We start from the raw sequence: 18,329 nt of genomic DNA, 5'->3' as shown, positions 1-18,329 counted from the left end.
GAGCTTGTCATGGGCTTGGTGAAGTCTGTAGGGATGTGATAGGGAGAGTCCTAGGGCGGCTGAACACAACTGCACATAGGAAGGAATGAGCGGTGCTTGACTCGTGTGTTGAATAAAAGGCGCGCGGCTGGTTTGAGTGATCCGACTGGTGCATGGGCCTAGGCGTGGTTCAGTAAGGGCTAGAGGGTGGTCTAGGGATGGCTAGGGTGTGCTGGACTAGGTGGCTGCTGATATGGTAGAGTCCTAAGAAGTCTAGGACACTAGAAGCGCATGGGAAGGGCTCGAGTGGGGAAAGATGGTGCGTGGGAAGGTTGGCACGGGCCAGGGCAGAATAGATGGTTAGGCTGGGCCTGAGGCTGGTCCAAGGTCGGCTAGATCGCTGGTTAAGTAGCAACAAGAGTTCTAGTCGAGCTATAGTCCTAGTGCAAGTTTCAGCCGCGGGTGCTATGTCTTGTAGCATGGGCTAGTGGCTGGTTCTATGGGTCAAGGATGGTCAGGAGGGTCCCTAGGTGGTCTGGTCAGTTGGCTCGAGGTGGTTCGGTGGTGGTTCTAGAAAATAGGGAGATGGCTTGAGGGTTTAGCTAAGGTTCGAACAAGGCTTAGAAAAAAGAAAAAGGGTCGAGCCATGGTCCACAAGGGTCGATTCATGATTTACGAGGATATTTTAGGTATAAAAAGTCTATGTTTATAATTTGGGAAGAAAATGTTAAAGTTTGAATTAATTCGAGAACTAAACGCTTCACGAATTAGTAATTCAAGAAATAAATCGAAAGCCTCGAATTTAAGCTAAATAAAATTATTAAAAATTAGATTTAAGCTTAATTAATCATTTGGGATAAGCCTATGTCAATAAAAGTAAGAAAAATTCAAACCGAGAAATATTACGTCTATAAGCAAAACGGTCATTTAACACATGAGTAATACGTAAAAAGGTTGGCAACGTCCCGAAGAGTAAAAACACATGTTAAATGATTTATTATGATGATTTTGATGAAAATATGATGATTTAGGATTTATGGTAAAGCTGTGCATTTTTTACTGTTAAAATGCTATTTTTGAAAGTCATGATATTTTATGATTTAAAAAGAAAAGAAAAAATATTTTGAGGGATGTGAATTGACTGTGACAAAGGATAGAGGATAGAGGATCCGTTTTAAGAAAGAACGGTGGACTTACACTATTATGAGAATGTCGTGAGGGAAAAGACCAGAGAAGGAGCCCGTTTACGGGAAAAGACCCCAGAGAGAGCCCGACGATCATATTTCAATGGCGGTGCCTAGTGCCCGTACCCATGGGCCATGTGGAGCTGAAAACTTATCAGTTGACCAGAGGATAAAATGCTAGTCATTTTCAAAGATCAAACTTCACCCAAAATGATGAAAGATTGAAAGCTTTACGATTATATGATTTTATGATTTACGATTAATTTATGCCAAAAAGTTATTTTAAATAAAAGTATGATTTATAATGCTTGTGATTTTATATGTATGCTACTCATGTTTAGAACGTGCTGAGTCATTAGACTCAGTAGGTTTGAATGTTACAGGATATTATGATATGAGGGAGGTGCCGGCGCTTGAGCGGATCGAGTGCGACAGTACACTCCTGAAGGACATTTATTTTCCGCATTAGCTTATATAGATAAAAAATTTAAAATATTATTGTTAAAGAATTTAGTAGAGATTTTTATGTTTTATTTTGATGTTAGTTGATCTTTTTAAAAGGTAGACGTATGATTTTTGATTAGTTGACGATTTAAGGATTTTTATGCACTTGAGATTTTAAATGTTAAATTATTATGATTTATGAAAATATTAAGTTATTAGTAATTTTCGAGTTTGTGATTTACATGTATAAAAAAAATTAATAGTGAACGTTTCAGTCGGCCCATGATGAACCATCCTAAAGATCAATGATCAGTAGTGGTGCATGGGTATGGGCCGAGGCTCATGTTGGTTCAGCCTAATGGCCCATGATTGTTACATGTTATAACAAGTACATATACATAACATGCAACAGTGAAAAGTATTGTAATTAACATACATTTCATGATTTTAAAAGAATGAATTTAAACATAGCATGTCAAAGCATAACGTGTCCATCACATATCTCATCATATCAACATATACGTGTTCATTTTCTATATTTGAATTCAGATTATTAATTGTGACTTTCGTATCAGTTCTAGTCGATTGATCCATCTATGTATAACTGCGGTACCCGACAGCGGGGACATCAGCGACAGTATTGCCCATCCACTGAGCTTTGGCCTTACATGTTCGTGTTCGTATTAGTCACAACCAACTCTCATCCTTCAAAACATATCATCATATTCATCAGTTATAAAAATCATGCATATACGTAAATTTCCTTAAAATCAAGCATGCAACGTATTTTTCGACTTTCCATAAAAAGTCATGTTCGTGATTACATGTACATTTAAAACATTTCAATTTTTATCAGGGCCCTGCCAGGACTACTAACTCGATCCGGTTGCAAAATGACTATTTTGACCTTGGAAACCCTCGATCATTTTATCCATGAACCTCAAAATTTCGACCCGAAGCCAACAAAACTCCTCAAAACATATTTATAATCATTACCCAAACGTAACTTCGAGCCCGTTCCGTAACTTTTACGATTCGTTTTAAAACTTGGACCGGGTCCCGGTTTTAATACAAATCAACCTGAAACTCAACCAAACTTTTCCCAACTTCAACCACAACTTAATCACACCCTACCAGCCCCTAACGAACCATATTCCGGCTGATTTGAGCCCCCTAATCTCGGCTGCAAGCTGTTGGAAAAATTATGTACGCAAAACCCTGACCCTAGTTGCACCGCATAGCCAAATCTTCGACTCTACGCCTAACCGACATGGACCAGCCCCAAACCAACACTTCCTAGGACCAATACCAGGCCGTGGAATCCCTCCTAGACCAGCCCTACTCACGCCTACTGCCCATGCACCCAACCATACGTGAATCACCCGAAAACAAGCCCAAACCCTACCTTACTTGATTTTTGCGCCTCGATCTACTCTTAGGCCTTGACCAACCATGGTTGAGCTATCCTGGACCATGACACAGACCCCTTAGGGTCTGTACCGTGGCTTGGTTCGACTCCCTTACAACCGGTCTCATTCCCAAATCCCGATCTAGTCCATATCAAGCCAACATCCAAGAAATCCGATCGTCCAACATCCAAGAAATTCGATCGGTCCTCTACCATGACACGTTCCAAACACAAATCCAGCACCTAGACGCCTTCGATCTCAACATGTACAGCCCTTAAAAAAACGTAAACCAGCCGCCCCTTACCAAGCACAACAAGGACTTGAGTTTCATGCAAAAAAAATGCATATTTCATGTCAAATATCGTATAAAACTTACACAACATGATTCATCTAAGATTTCTCATCTAAAAACTTACAAACCGACATATATTGATGTGAATGATGAGAAAAACGGGATATAGACGTGTCTTTGCGTATATATGCTCGAAACCTTTGAGATATACGGGTAGAACTTGCAGCGGAGAGATGGGGAAGGAGTTCTTTGCAAAGCTTGAGAGGTTTTTGATGGTTGCTGCTGTATTTTTTTTCGAAAATGGCTGCTACGTGGGAGAAGGGGGCGGCCGGGTTGTTTAGGAATAGGTTTAGGGTTTGAGTGTAGTGCTTAATTATAATATTTAATGCTAATGGGTCCTTAATTAAAATAATGAGGTTAAGTAAAAATCACTCCCGAAAAATATTTCGCTTAGATACGTTTTTGAAAATATTGTCCGAACCCTTAAAAAGTCCTCCGACTCACTAAATTTTGCGTACGAGTTTAAAATATGACCGACGAGTAAAAATAACCGACCAAAGCTCATTTTCGAAAATCGCTTTTAATTACACCATATATTAAATAATTAAAAATAATTATTAAATAAAATATATTTTTCCTAATTATCTCTGGTCTGCGTTCCTCGTGCGAGCGCGAAATACTACAAAAAGTCTTAATGCATGAAATCTTAATAAACCATGAAATAAAACACATATCCATGCAATATATATTTATTTAATGTATTCAAATAATTAAACACTAAAACTTTAGATTGTATGTAATCAGGTTACGTAGCTCGAATTTTCTAGGCCTTACAGATATATTATTGTTTGATTTTATGTATAATTAATTAATCATGTTATATTGTTATTACCCTCATTGAGTTCTCAAAAACCTAACATCTATTATTTATGTCATCGTTTTGACTGAACTGTTTGTGATAGTGTACTGTAAGCAAATAAATTTCAAGTACGTTTCCAATATTGTTTAATTAATTTACGTGTCGGGATCACATTCTAACTACAATTGTTTTGCTTTAATCAATATGTATTTGTCCTGAGTTTTGGTTTTTCACGTCACTATTCTTTTGCATTTTCATGTATTTGTCCCGAATAATGTAATCAAATGTTGATGTATCGTAGTACTTTCAACAAATTCTTATATATCAAGTTAAAAAATAAATAAATTATATCATATTTTAAAAAATAAACAAAAATAAAAATTTGAAACCAACCCAAAGGATCATTTCCTTTAATAAATCATATCTTTGCAGCCAAGTTGGGAAACATAAACACAAATGCTAAAGGGCAAATGCATACATTACATTCTATAGAAAGATGTAGCCGCAGATTCAAAAATATTAAACATATTCAAGCCGACCCAAAGCATTATACCACGAAAGAAATTAAATGAACTCTTTCATCACCTCCAGCACCTGGGTCTCATTTCATGATCATATGCAGCGGCCCCTCCACGGTCACTTTGTTCGGTTCCACAGATTCAAAAATATTAAACATATTCAAGCCGACCCAAAAGCATTATACCGCGAAAGAAATTGAATGAACTCTTTCATCACCTCCAGCACCTTGGTCTCATTTCATGATCATATGCAGCGGCCCCTCCACGGTCACTTTGTTGGGTTTCTTCTTAATAGTAATTTTGTTTCTTAAAATCCCCGATACTAAAGAGCATGGTAAGGCACATGGCCTAAAACTTGTGTCAAATTGCTAACTACGTCGCTACATTTGTTTAGTAGATTAAGCATCTCTTGCGAAATGTCTTCGTTAAAATGTGGTAGAGTGAGGGGGGGATACTGTCTAGCCGGTGCTTGTTCGGTATTAATAGGTGGTAATATATGAAACGCAGTAGGTGGAGGAACAATAGACTTCGATAAATTCTTACTATTAACATCCACTGAATACGAAGAAGATGAAGTGGCATCGGGAAAACATGCAATGTTGTCGACGTTCTTATTCCAGCTATAAAGTTGCGTGTTGTTACTGTTTTCCTCACCATCCAAGACAAATTTAACACGCGAGCTCCTGCCACCATTTCCACCTTCGTCGCTCAAGGGCTTCTTGAGGCAGGACTTGAGCTGCCCAGATTGCAGAGTAACCTGCCCAGAGGCGGCTGTCCTCTGCTCGAGAGAAGGATCTCGAGATTGTGAGGTGCCGACTATCGACGGGTCTTCCCTCTGAATCTTTGCTGATTCTGCTTCTGCTGCCTCCGCCAACAAGTCCCTGAGGTAGCATCTGACATTTGTGCTTCCAAATAAGTTGCCACTTGCATTGACAAACTTCAAAGCAGCTTCTGCGTCAGCCTTGAATCGATAGACAAGACGGCATGTATAAGATTTCCAGAAGACCCTAGTGGCAGAGTGATCCATTGGCCCAAAACGAGCTAATCTTACCCTCAGCTGTGCACCAGACGGAAGCCCTGCACCTGATGGAAACTTCATGACTAGCATAGTCGGATTCGGAACTCTTCCAGACTGCTCTTTTTTCTTGCATGATTCTAGTTTTGCTGCTTTTAGCGTTGGAGGCAAATTTTTGGCAGCGACTTCTTTCGCTTCCGTTCTCTGGGACTCAGCAGGCCTTTGTAATGGCCTCTTTTCTACGGCAAATAATTTCCCATCCTCGGACTTCTTCATTTTCTTAATATCTCCCCATTCATTGATCTTCTTTGTCTTAGTTTTATCTTCCAAGTCACCTACCATCTTCTTTTTCTTAACTATTTCAGAGTCATGGACCTTCGTCCTCTTAACTTGCTCAAAGTCACTGAACTTCTTTTTCTTAAGGTCTTGTGAGTCACCAATCTTTATTTTTTTCTTGATGACCTCTGGACGATCCAATGGACCACGCTTTATCCCACTTTTGGTTGAATCGCCAGGCCCGACTGAAGATTTCACAGGTTTCACACTCATGCCATTGGTCCCATCAACAGGGCCAACAAAAACATTAGCCGTGGATAACAATTTACTGGCGCGAGCTTCACTTGCTTCATCACTCTCAGTTGGCGCCAAAACCAAGCTCTTCTGATACACAAGAGACCGGAATTTTAGGAAAATTGAAAGGATATTGTCTGGGCAACTCATGTCCATGCCATGGAAGGGATTGAGAGCGAGAGCGCAAAGATCTTTCAGTAGAATTAGTAGCTCTATATTCTCAGAGTCCAGCTGTGTTTCCACTCGAAATGAGGTTGAGCCTACAACACTATCCTTAGGATAGTCAAGCTGGCAACTATTATCAACAGTTGGAACATGTAGTGCGGGTGTTCCTGAAACTTTCTCAACCATGACACCAGTATCACTAAAGGCAACAGGTAACTGCACAAAGCCAGCACTGGCTATAGTGCTTATTTCTTCCTTAATCTTTTTCTTCTTCTCAACCAGGTCTGCATGCTCAGAGCCTAGATTTGCCAAGGGTTGCTTGCGTATCTCAGCTTTTTTTGTTGCAGAATGGAAAAGTTTCTCAGAACCTTCTGAAGGTTTTATGCCACTTACCATGGACATTGAATATTTGATAGCTTGATGCCGACCATCTGCAGATTCAGACTCATAATTTTGGTGCATGTTGTCTCCTATGCCAGAATATACTACTCTCTCAGAAACCCCAGAACCATCAACCAAAAGATGATTACTGGTAGTGCCTGCTTGGCCGACAAATATTTTCTTGGGCTTCTTGGAGAAAGGTTCATCTCGGCGTTTGAATTGATATTTGTCCTTCTCCATTTGATCTTTCACTGTTTTAGGTTTTACATAATTATTCTGCTTACACAGACCTTCAGCAACCACCAGCCGACCACTCAGAGGAACTGCATATTGTCATATGAGCAAGATCAAAATACAGCCTCAAAGAAGAATAAACATAACAAAAATACTGATAACTTGTTCACAAGCAAGGAGATTTCACTCACATACAATGAAAATATGCAGCGTACAAGCCACAGAAAGTTGAAGAATCATCTTATTATGCCTTGAAAAAGAATCCACCAACGTTTATGCAAATTCAACAGAACAAATTTTAATGAAACACTTTGCCCAACAAAATAGGATGGTAAAAAATTGCTTGAAAGGAACACCTATCCCTTGACATCACTCAATGAGTGAGTGTCATAATATTTTTCTCATATTTCTGTTTAAAATTACAGTCTGAAATTGTGGAAAATGAAAAGTTTTATTTTTAGGTAAAGATTATAATCGAGAGGTGCAAGTAAATGCATAAATTGCCAAAAGATAAATTTTACCGACGCACAATTCGGTTTTTGTAAATATTCTAAAGATGAATTAAAGGTAAGATCAGTAAACAGCAGCTTCCAAGATATGAAAATTACATACAATTATACAAGTCAGGAAAAGTGGCATAAGTGAGTCATAACTCATCCAAAGGCACTTAACGGGCCGCTTTAACAAAATAAAGCATAATTTCTAGCCAACATAGTGATAACTGATGCCCAGATTTAGCAGCCTTACAGAGGACGCACCACATCTTTAAGACATATATCGATAACTACAGAAGGTTTATTTGAATAAATAAATAATCACAGTAAACAAAAATTCTGAACAGATTTAAAATAATTTACCAAATCAACCTCAATAGTATCTAAAGTTTTGTAACAGTGAAATTAAACTAGAATAAACCATCATTCCCCACGTCACTACCATGTAGTAAATATATTTAGCCGTTTTTCCAAAGCAAACGACATTGAATATTCTTTAACAGCTGCAGAAACTTAAACCAATTTAGTGTAACTGTTCATATTCTTGAAATGTTATATCCGCTGTATTTTTTGGTGCCTAAACAAATGATACTTGGCCTAGGAATGAATTATTACTCTTTTTATCTGATAACATGATTCATCGTCATCATAACACATTCTCGCTAGCAGCGGAGTCGGCTACATAGATATTTGTTCTCCAAACTAAGCGATTTTCGCATATGTCATCTCTTAAACACCAAGATATCTGAGGATAACTTGATTCAAGCCATAATAATTGTACAAAAAATAACTGTACTGATTGATGTGAACCATTTCACAAACGTAACAACCACGGTAATGAACATATTGTTAGATTGCTTCCAGAACATTTGATTTTTTTAAATTCCAACTAGCATATTTTTCTGCAGATTAAAATATAATCTTCTATTTGAACTCTATAATCAATTTGGCCCAGCTCAACCGTATAAGGTATCATATCCAACAAGTTAAGTCATATATCCTGCTCTTATCGTATCATCAAGAGATACAAACAAAAAATGGACCAGAGGTTTCACCCTGCGTAGCCCAAACATAAATAAAAAAGCATCATTTCATGAAATACCTTTAGATGGATCCAAAGTCATTGGCGCGGTAGGCCGCTGAGGGCGCTCTGGTGTAGTTCCAAAGGCCTGCGCATATGTCTCGTCAAACTCCTCAAACAGTGATTTTCTACATGCCAAAACTGTGGCCTTGTTCCTGATAAATTCAATGGTTAAATGATGGTTCCTTGGCTTCACGGCCATCTGTTGCATGAAAGAAAGCATCTCCCTTGGGTGGAAACTATCTCTTGCTTTATTAATCTGAATTGAAGAATAAACCCCAGGCTCATCCCCCACCCCGATGTCCACTAAATAGTCACCTTTAGAAGCAGAGGGCCCAAAATTGAATTTATTTCTACATCTGCAGGCTAAACCCAAACTCCGTCTTCTTGATAACTCATCAATTGCGTCTTCCACAGAGGTTAAGAATGACCGCAAATTAGTTTGGCGGGACTTCTCAGCAAAGTTCTGCTCAAAAGGAACTAACTCGGCGGGGAGGAACCAGCCGTAGCTACTATCCCCAAAAAATGCTACCAACACATGACCCTCGCGCTTGCTTTTCCGAACAGGAACTGATGCATAATTCTCATTATATATGTGTCCGGGCCACCAGGGATGCGATTTAACTTTCCCCCACACCATATCACCAACATCGTACCCATATCCAACAGCCCCACCATTATCCGTAACTGCAGACTCGTCGAAATCCGACAACATAGAACCATAATCCTCTACAACACCTCTAAGTTTCTTGTTTTCCGATTTAACATCCTGTAAATCGGTTCTTCTGCTAATTTCCGAAATAGAAGAACTGGGATGATTCTCCAGAACTTCGACAATCTCAAAACCTACGCTAGTTTCCTCCTCATTTTTCACCTCCGAAACCCTATCTTCATTCCTCGCGTTAGATTTCTTATTCGAGTCCGCGAGCGAAACCCTAGTCGCTACTTCAGTGGAAAACACTGAACGGGGACCCAATCTACCGCCGGTATCATTTCTGCCCCCAATGCCGCGGACTTCTTCAACTCCAGCATCCTTTCTGTCCGACGATGAATCGAGTTCAGACGTCATCACGGATTATCATCCGAAACAGCACCGATTAAATCCCATCGCATAATTGAGGGTAAACAAGAACAAAATTCGAATCGAGCAGAGATGAAACACAGTAGCTTAACCCTTGAGAATTGTAATTGTAATGGTAATCGAATGAAATGAAACAATAATCACTTGTGTTGTTTGTATAAATAGAATTCAAATAATAACTTTATATTATAGAAATTATGTTGTCCAAATATATATCATTAACGATAAAAAAATTTAAATTAAAAAAAATCTTACTTTTAAGATATTTGGTATTTTATTCAAATTTTTAACTGGAACTTAGAATAAAATTGAGTTAATAAAAAAATATTAAAATATTAGAATAATAATCAATATAAGATTTATTTATGGAACTTTTACAAAACATAAAGAGATTTAACAAAAATATATCAAAAAATTAAATAATAAGGATTTTACTGAGGTCCATCTCAGAAACATAAATTCATAAAAAATCATTCATAAACACCTTAAATATCATCTCTCGGCTAAGTACGCCGAAAGACTACAACTTAAATTTATTTTTTTTTTTTGTTAAACTTGAGCTTTGTATTTACCATTTCCTAGTTCATCTCTTACCTTATCTTTTAACAAAAACTTTTATATTAAATCAAAAATTACAAAACTCAAATAAATATTTAATTATCTCATTAAAATTTCAAGTTACAAATAAATATAGATCATGTCATAGTGATGTAATGATTTAGCATAAATAATTTTAGCATGTCATTCAGGCTAATCTATGTATTATTTATTTTTATATTAAATACAAAATAAAAATTGAAAACAGAAATTAAACTTACAAGTTTGTATCAAGAACTTGAGTCTTTTATCCAGCAACTAAAGAAGGGTTTTTACGGAAAGGGAAAAGAGGAGAGCAAACTCGACCATGCTCCTCTAAGAGCACAATACATTCTATATATAGAGGGAGGAGTCAGACATGAAATCTCGGATTTCAACTAAAAATATAAAATGTTTTATAAAAGCAAATAGTGACATGGTCACAAAATTCAAAAAGTACATAATGATATTCCACTAAATTTGTCATTATCTTAATATATTAAAATGAACATTCTAATCATCTTTATTATTATTTTTAATGAATTTTTTAAATTTTAAAATATATCACTAATGTTGGAAAATTTAGGAATATCTCCCTCTGGATTTTGAGCATCCTGCATTTGCATTAGCTGGATGAATTGATTTTCACTAGATTTGGACACCATAGATTAATCTGATTTGAAATGTGAACATCCAATATTCTTATAAAGATCTTTCTTCATTTCATCAATATAGACTTCAATCATTTTTTCTTTGGAACAGCTGTCAGAATATTTTGAGTAAGAATCTTGAAAGGACTCATCAAATCTTGTTCATTTTCTTGTTTATTATAATCTTTCTGATAAGATAAATTTTTTCTTCCATATTTTAAAGAGTTTCAAAGCCATATGGCTTTCTTATTTCAGGATCATCTCTTAGCAATTTTTCCCAGAATTTTGTAGAATTATCTCTCCATAGGCAGAGAATTCCTTCATCAGTATAACCAAATTCTAGTTTCTATCTCCATATCTATGGAATACTAAATTCCATAAAAAATAGACATAAAGTCTTTCCGTCTATCCAATGTCATTCAGACTAATCTATGTATTATTTAATTTTATATTAAATACAAAATAAAAATTAAAAACAGAAATTAAACTTACAAGTTTGTATCAAGAACTTGAGTCTTTTATCCAGCAACTAAAGAAGGGTTTTAACGGAAAGAGAAAAGAGGAGAGCAAACTCGACCGTGCTCCATTAAGAGCACAATACATTCTATATATAGAGGGAAGAGTCAGACATGAAACCCGTGATTTCAACTAAAAATATAAAATGTTTTATAAAAGCAAATAGAGACATGGTCACAAAATTCAAAAAGTACATAATGATATTCCACTAAATTTGTCACTATCTTAATATATTAAAATGAACATTCTAATCATCTTTATTATTATTTTTTAATGAATTTTTTAAATTTTAAAATATATCACTAATGTTGGAAAATTTAGGAATATCTCCTTCTAGATTTTGACATCCTGCATTTGCATTAGCTGGATGAATTGATTTTCACTAGATTTGGACACCATAGATTTATCTGATTTGAAATGTGAACATCCAATATTCTTATAAAGATCTTTCTTCATTTCATCAATATAGACTTCAATCATTTTTTCTTTGGAATAGCTGTCAGAATATTTTTGAGTAAGAATCTTGAAAGAACTCATCAAATCTTGTTCATTTTCTTGTTTATTATAATCTTTCTGATAAGATAAATTTTTTCTTCCATGTTTTAACGAGTTTCAAAGACATATGGCTTTTTATTTCAGGATCATCTCTTAGCAATTTTTCCCAGAATTTTGTAGAATTATCTCTCCATAGGCAGGAAATTCCTTCATCAGTATAACCAAATTCTAGTTTCTATCTCCATATCTATGGAATACTAAATTCCATAAAAAATAGACATAAAGTCTTTCCGTCTATCCAATGTTATGATTATGAACTTTTAATTTTTTGAGAAACATTCAACCAAATATTCATAGGTTTTATAAAAACCTCTGGCAAAACTTTTCCTGATGGACCAAAGATTTTTCACCAAATTAAAAACCTGTTAGGAATTGGATAATGAAAAACATTTTCACTGATTTTTAAAAACCATGTTTTCTTTTTTCATTTTCATATAATAGAGTTTTATGAAAACTATCAATAAAATATGTTGGAAATCTTAGTTTCGGAGTTTGACAAATTAAGCGTGAAAAGGTTGAACAACTGATCGAGAAAACTGAAGGTAACTGAACTGAGGATTCGAAAACTGATAGTTGCCCGAACAGATGATTAATGCGTATATAATCAAAGGAAACTGAACTAAGCAAAAGCTAACTGAACTTTGTAGCCAACTGACCGATCAGTTAAGACTGATCAGTTACACAACGATCAGTTAAGACTGATCAGTTACACAGCAATCTGTTAACCCTATCGACTATAAAGAGGCAACTGATGAATCAGCTTGACACGTCATCAGTTAAAGAACGTAGCTATCAAGCGACAATTTGTATAAAAACAGACTGCAACTTATATTGATAATGTCGCATTTCAGAAAAGCTACAATGTACGATTATCAGAAGAATGTTGACGTGTCCAACAGATATAAAGTTTCAAAATACATTCAATGTTACCGTTGGAAGCAAAGCCTATAAATAGCCTAGAAGAACAGCTGAGATGTATTTAACAAAGTTATCAAATTATCCAAGTTAGCAAGAACTCTGCGCACATTCATCCTCAGTTAAACTTCAAGTTAAAGCTCTCAAAAGCTCACGCTTATCATAAATATCTATAGCTTTCAGGCTATAATTTGAGCTTAATCACAAACATTCATTGTTGTATTATTCGATCTTGTGGAGATCAGTTGTGCTTAGAAATACACATCAGTGGAGTATTGAAAAATTGTATTGATACTAAGATTTTCAGTTTGACAGTGTTAAGTCCAAACTGAAGTGGGTTTGTACAAATCTTTGTATAGATCAAAGTTCTTTAGTGAATATCCTATCTTCGAGACAGAAGGGATGACGTAGGAGTAATCGAAATCTCCGAACATCTACAAATCTTGTGTTCTTTCTTATCAATTATAATCTATCTGTCTTTCACTAATTTCCGCACTTTTATTAGTTAACTGATTGATATTGACAACAAGATTCGTGAATTCAGTTTATCACTAAACTGATTCACCATTCGAAAAGATGTGAAAATTATCAAGTGTTTATTCAACCCCTCTTCTAAACACTTTTTCACTCTCAATCGATCCTAACAAGTTGTATCAGAGCAGTTGAATCTTGTTTCTGAATATTTCCATCTTTACATCTGAATACCATGTCTTCCTTCAATAAAATTCCAATATTCTCCAGAGAAGATTTTGATGATTGAAAGATAAGAATGCAGGCTCACCTAGCTGTACAAGATGATGATATGTGGTACGTCATAACTGACGGACCAATGAAAATTCTAAAAGCAAATACAGCAGTTGATATAACTGATGGTGCTCCCCATTGCATCGAGAAACAACGTGAATAATGGACAGCTGAAGATAAAAAAAAAGCCAATTTGGATAATGTGGCCAAAGATATTTTATACAAGACACTGGATAAAATCACATTCAGTAAAATAAAGATGTGCAGAACAGCGAAAGAGATTTGGGAGAAACTGATCCAGCTGTGCGAAGGAAATGACTAGACAAAAGAAAATAAACTCTCAGTTGCTGTTCAGAAGTTTGACAATATTAAAATGAAGACTGGAGAGTACATGAACAAGTATGATGAAAGAATCAGCGCTATTATAAATGAACTGAATGCACTTGGGAAAGTGTATTCAAACAAAAAAGTTGCGTTGAAGGTGGTTCGAGGTCTTCCCAAGGAATGGGATGTCAAGACCATGGCCATGAAAGAGTCAAAGGACCTGAATAAGGTTGAGTTACATGACTTATTTATTGATCTCAAAGCTTATGAGTTCGAGCTGCAGAATAGAGAAGAAGAACCTTCTACACCAGCAGTTACAACTGCTCTTAGTGCTCAAAAACTGGAACTAACTGGTTCAGTTGAGGAAACTGCAGATCATCTAAGTAATGACGCTATGTCATTAATTGTGAAGAAGTTTGGTAAATTCATGAGAAGAAACCAAGGTTCATTCCAACGACATTATCAAAAGAACAACTCTAAGGAAGAAACAAACTCCTGCTTCAACTATAGAAAGAAAGGACACTTTATTGGTGACTGTCCAAAACAAAATAAGGACACTAGACATTCAACTGAAAAAAGAAAGAAATCAGTTGGAAACAAAAAAAGAGATAGGAATGATAAAAGATCATTCAAGAAGAAACATGAAGCCCTGCTAGCTGAAGAAAGCAAATCAAAATGGGCAGAGACTGATAGTGAAGAGTCAGAACCTGAGAGCTCGAACAGCTCCACTGATGATGAAGAAGAACTTACCTGCTTAATGGCAAATGATGACGAACGGGAGTCAACAAGTAAACATGTATTTGACTTCAGCTCTACTGATTTTTCACGAGAAGAACTCATTGATACTTTGCATGACATGGTAAATGAGTATCACAAACTTGATCGCTCATTTGAAAAAGCCAAAGCAGAGCAAACTGATCTCAAAGATAATAAAACTGAAACTGATGAGTCAGTTGAATTGTTGAGTCTGAAAAGGGAGATTGCAAAGCAAAAAGATGAAATGATTGAGAACCAATCTTTGATTCATCAGTTGAAGAATGAAATTTCAAAACAAACTGATTTGATTCATGCTTGGAATAAGTCATCAGTCATTCTGACTGAAATGCAGAGTTTGCAAAAATCAGTTACTGGTAGAACTGGCTTGGGCTTCAATAGCACTAGCCCAACTGGTACCAACACTTTAAAAATCTAGGTACTTATGCCTGGAGGTTCTGTGTTCAAGTGTTGGGGGAGACGAAAGAAACCACTTTCCAGGAATGTGATATTCTATGAGGGGCCGTGCATGGCCCATGCTGGACCATCCTTGTAGAGGCCCGTATTTCGTATTTGTAAATTTGCGGAATTATTTAAAATTTTTCTTATCAAAAATAAATAACGTGCCTCATTCATAAAATAAACTGATAAAAAGTTTAATGTAGCAAAGGAAGTAAATATTTGTTTCAAAACAACAACTTAAAATAATTCATCGTGATAAAAATGAGTTTGCATAATAATGATAAATAAACTGAGGCATGAGGTCCTCGGGTTCCTACTACTGCTGACCCAAGCTAGCTCACTGGTCCCCGCCCCCGGTTTCGACCTCATCAGTACCTACAACAATCAAGTCTAGTGAGTCTAAAGACTCAGCATGCATCTATCGTGGATAACAAGTAAATATATCATAAAATCGCATGCAACGTAAAAATATCATATCGTAAAGCGTAACGTAAAAATCGTGTCATGAGTAATTATAAATACGTGTGAAACATCCTGCCCTTTTTATTGCTTTAAAAGTACTAGAAATTTTTTTTTTCTAAATTTCGTCCATCCCATTAAAATATTTTTATAAAATATTTTACCCTTTAAAATGAAACATCAATGAAATAGTCATAGAAATGAAATCGTCAATTTGTTTTACCAAGCCTAAAAAGCAATAATTTGAAAAGAATAGCCCATACTAAACCTCTAAAAAATCTCTCAAAAAGCATAAATAACTAGTCTTAAAATCTTTAATTATAAATCATGATTCATAAGTCATAAGTGCGGAAATAAGTAGAAGCGCTGGTCCTCGGTTGTGCGCACCTTCAGTCTAGTCAGTTCATCCGTCAATACCTCCCTCAAATTCACCTGCATCCATCACACCTAGTGAGTCTAAAGACTCAACACACCATAATCTTTATAACAAATAATACATATAAAACCACATGCAACAGTGAAAATAATTTTAGGTAAAAATAGCATTTCATGACATGCATAAATAAATCTTACTCTTTTTCATTTTTTCCTTATCATGACATAAAAACATTTTAACATGATCAAAAACATTTTTCTTTTCCCCTTTTCCTCTTCCTTTTTTGAATTCAGATCGTTAATTGTGACTTTCCTGATCATGATTATAAGAGTCGATGGATCCCTTTACATGTAACCACAGTACTGGGCGGCGGGGACATCAGCAAAACTCTCACCGGTCAACTGAGCCTTGGCCTATCATGATTCGAATAGAAATACGATCGTCGGGGTTCCCTCTATGGCATTTTCCCATAAATGGGCTCTCTCTGGGGCCTTTTCCCCTCACGACATTCTCATTCTTACCGTTACCACAAATCCGTTACCACATAACCGTTACCACATATTCGCTATGATGGAAACACGATCGTCGGGCTCCCACTGGGACCATAACCCTCACGATATCCCCACCGTTAACGAATTAGTCACAATCAATTCACTTCCTTCAACATTTTTCATGCTCATTACTTTAGAAAAATCATGAATAGCCTTTACATTTTTTTTTCTTTTTTGAAACCAAGCATGCAACATGTATTTTTAAATGTCTTTCTTAAATCATAAAAATCCCATTGACATTTATAAATCATAATTAAATCATGAATATCTCATATACATTTAAAAATAACCATAATATGATAAAAATAGCATTTAGGGCACTGCCATGACGTTTACTAATTTCTAGGTGTAAAAAGACCATTTTACCCCTAGACGTAAAATTCCTCGAATTTAACTTTTTCTTGAATTCATTGACTCTAACATGTCCCAAATAATTATTTAAGCCTAATTTAATTTTTCCCATAATTTTATTTAGCTTAAATATTTGACTTTTCATTTATCATTAATTAATTGTTTTGACGGTGTTTTAATCTCGAAAAATCCCAAACTTTAATATAAAATTCCTAAATTCTAAATTTAGTCTTTTTATATTATTTTAGCCTTCATGAACCACGACTCGACCCCCGTGAGCCGTTTTTCCAGTTTTTCCTAGTTAAAAACCCTATTTTGACACCTAAACTTCGACCCCGAGCCAACTTCCGATTTTCACGAGGTACCCCCGAGCCATGTCGATCCAAAACTTGACCAACATCCTAAATTAACCTACTGGACCCTTAGTTCCACAAGAAAGCCCACCTAAAGCCAAAAGCGAAGCCCCTCACACCAAACCCATGCTGGCCGAGAACTCCCTTAGTGACTAGGACTCTCCTTTGTGCCCTTAGGGACCTAGCCGTCGCCCCCAACCTTGAACCAACTTCTAGGACACCTAACTAGGACCCTAAGGACTTGCCCTAGCCCAGCCCCTGAGCCCTGGACCAAGCCCTTCCCTCACAGCAAGCCACGCACTCCTGCACGCTGCTGCTGCAACTTCTCGGGTAGAGTCCTAGCATGGCTAGGACTCTTCCCAAGCCCTTACCGTGAGTCCTAGCTTGGCTAGGCCTCTCCCCCTGACCCGTGACAGCCCTTGGCCGAGCCCTAGCCCATGCCAAGGCCGAACCAACCCCCTGAACCCGATCGCCCTTACCCTATGATAGCAACTTAAGAACCGAATTGTGCATGGCTTCACTCCTTCGACTTTAGTGGTGATTTAGGCATGTGTGTGTGACTCTAATGCATTGAAAAACCTCCCTTGGTCTTACCTTAGGTCATGGCAGCCCCTTAACCAAACAATATGTAATTTATTTGAATCAAAAACCATGTTTCTTCATGCATACATGCAATATTACGAAGAAATTCTGAAAAAATAAATCATGTTCTTCATGCATCCAATAATTCAAACCATAATATGATATGATGGATGAGAAAAGGAGATGTATGGCGTGCCTTTGCGTTAAATACGCTCGAATATCCGTTGACGACGAAGAACGGGACGAGGAGACGAAGGCTATGAAATCTCCCTTTGAATTCTGAAAATTCCTTCTTCCATTGTGAGTGTGTGCCGTGTGGTTTGCAAAATAATGGGGTGCAAATTCTGAAAAGTGGCGTGTAATTGTGTGTAGGGTTTTTAGGTGATTAACATTTTAAATACTAATTAAGTTACTAACTAGGCTTAGGCCTATCAAGCCACTAAATTAAGCCCATTA

The 18,329-nt window shown here is 36.5% G+C and overlaps 1 protein-coding gene across 2 annotated transcripts; it reads right to left on the bottom strand.

Moving 5' to 3' along the window:
• Positions 1–4,561: 4,561 nt before the first annotated feature.
• Positions 4,562–9,839, bottom strand: LOC140973513 (PWWP domain-containing protein 1-like). 2 transcript variants are annotated; one of them, XR_012174642.1, is made up of 3 exons: positions 8,647–9,839; positions 4,912–7,139; positions 4,563–4,752 (listed from the first exon to the last, which is right to left on the bottom strand). XR_012174642.1 is itself a non-coding variant. In XM_073436378.1 (2 exons), the coding sequence occupies exons 1-2, from the start codon at positions 9,692–9,694 to the stop codon at positions 5,008–5,010; spliced, it is 3,180 nt and encodes a 1,059-aa protein (XP_073292479.1). In that variant the 5' UTR covers positions 9,695–9,839; the 3' UTR covers positions 4,562–5,007. The 2 variants fall into 2 exon arrangements, 1 of the variants encoding a protein (XP_073292479.1); XM_073436378.1 differs by having other exon boundaries at positions 4,562–7,139.
• Between the last annotated feature and the right edge of the window lie 8,490 nt (positions 9,840–18,329).

This window comes from Primulina huaijiensis, chromosome 3 (assembly GCF_012295235.1).
Source record: "Primulina huaijiensis isolate GDHJ02 chromosome 3, ASM1229523v2, whole genome shotgun sequence".
Taxonomy (NCBI): domain Eukaryota; kingdom Viridiplantae; phylum Streptophyta; class Magnoliopsida; order Lamiales; family Gesneriaceae; genus Primulina; species Primulina huaijiensis.
Note: the sequence above shows the minus strand (reverse complement) of the source record. Positions and strands in the feature narration are given on the sequence as shown.

Bases quoted from the DNA above. Each gene is read 5' to 3' on its own strand.
- LOC140973513 (XM_073436378.1), bottom strand. From the start codon at position 9,694: ATGACGTCTGAACTCGATTCATCGTCGGACAGAAAGGATGCTGGAGTT. The intron at 7,140-8,646 runs GTATTTCATGAA...GACAATATGCAG, and splicing joins GACTTTGGATCCATCTAAAG to TTCCTCTGAGTGGTCGGCTG.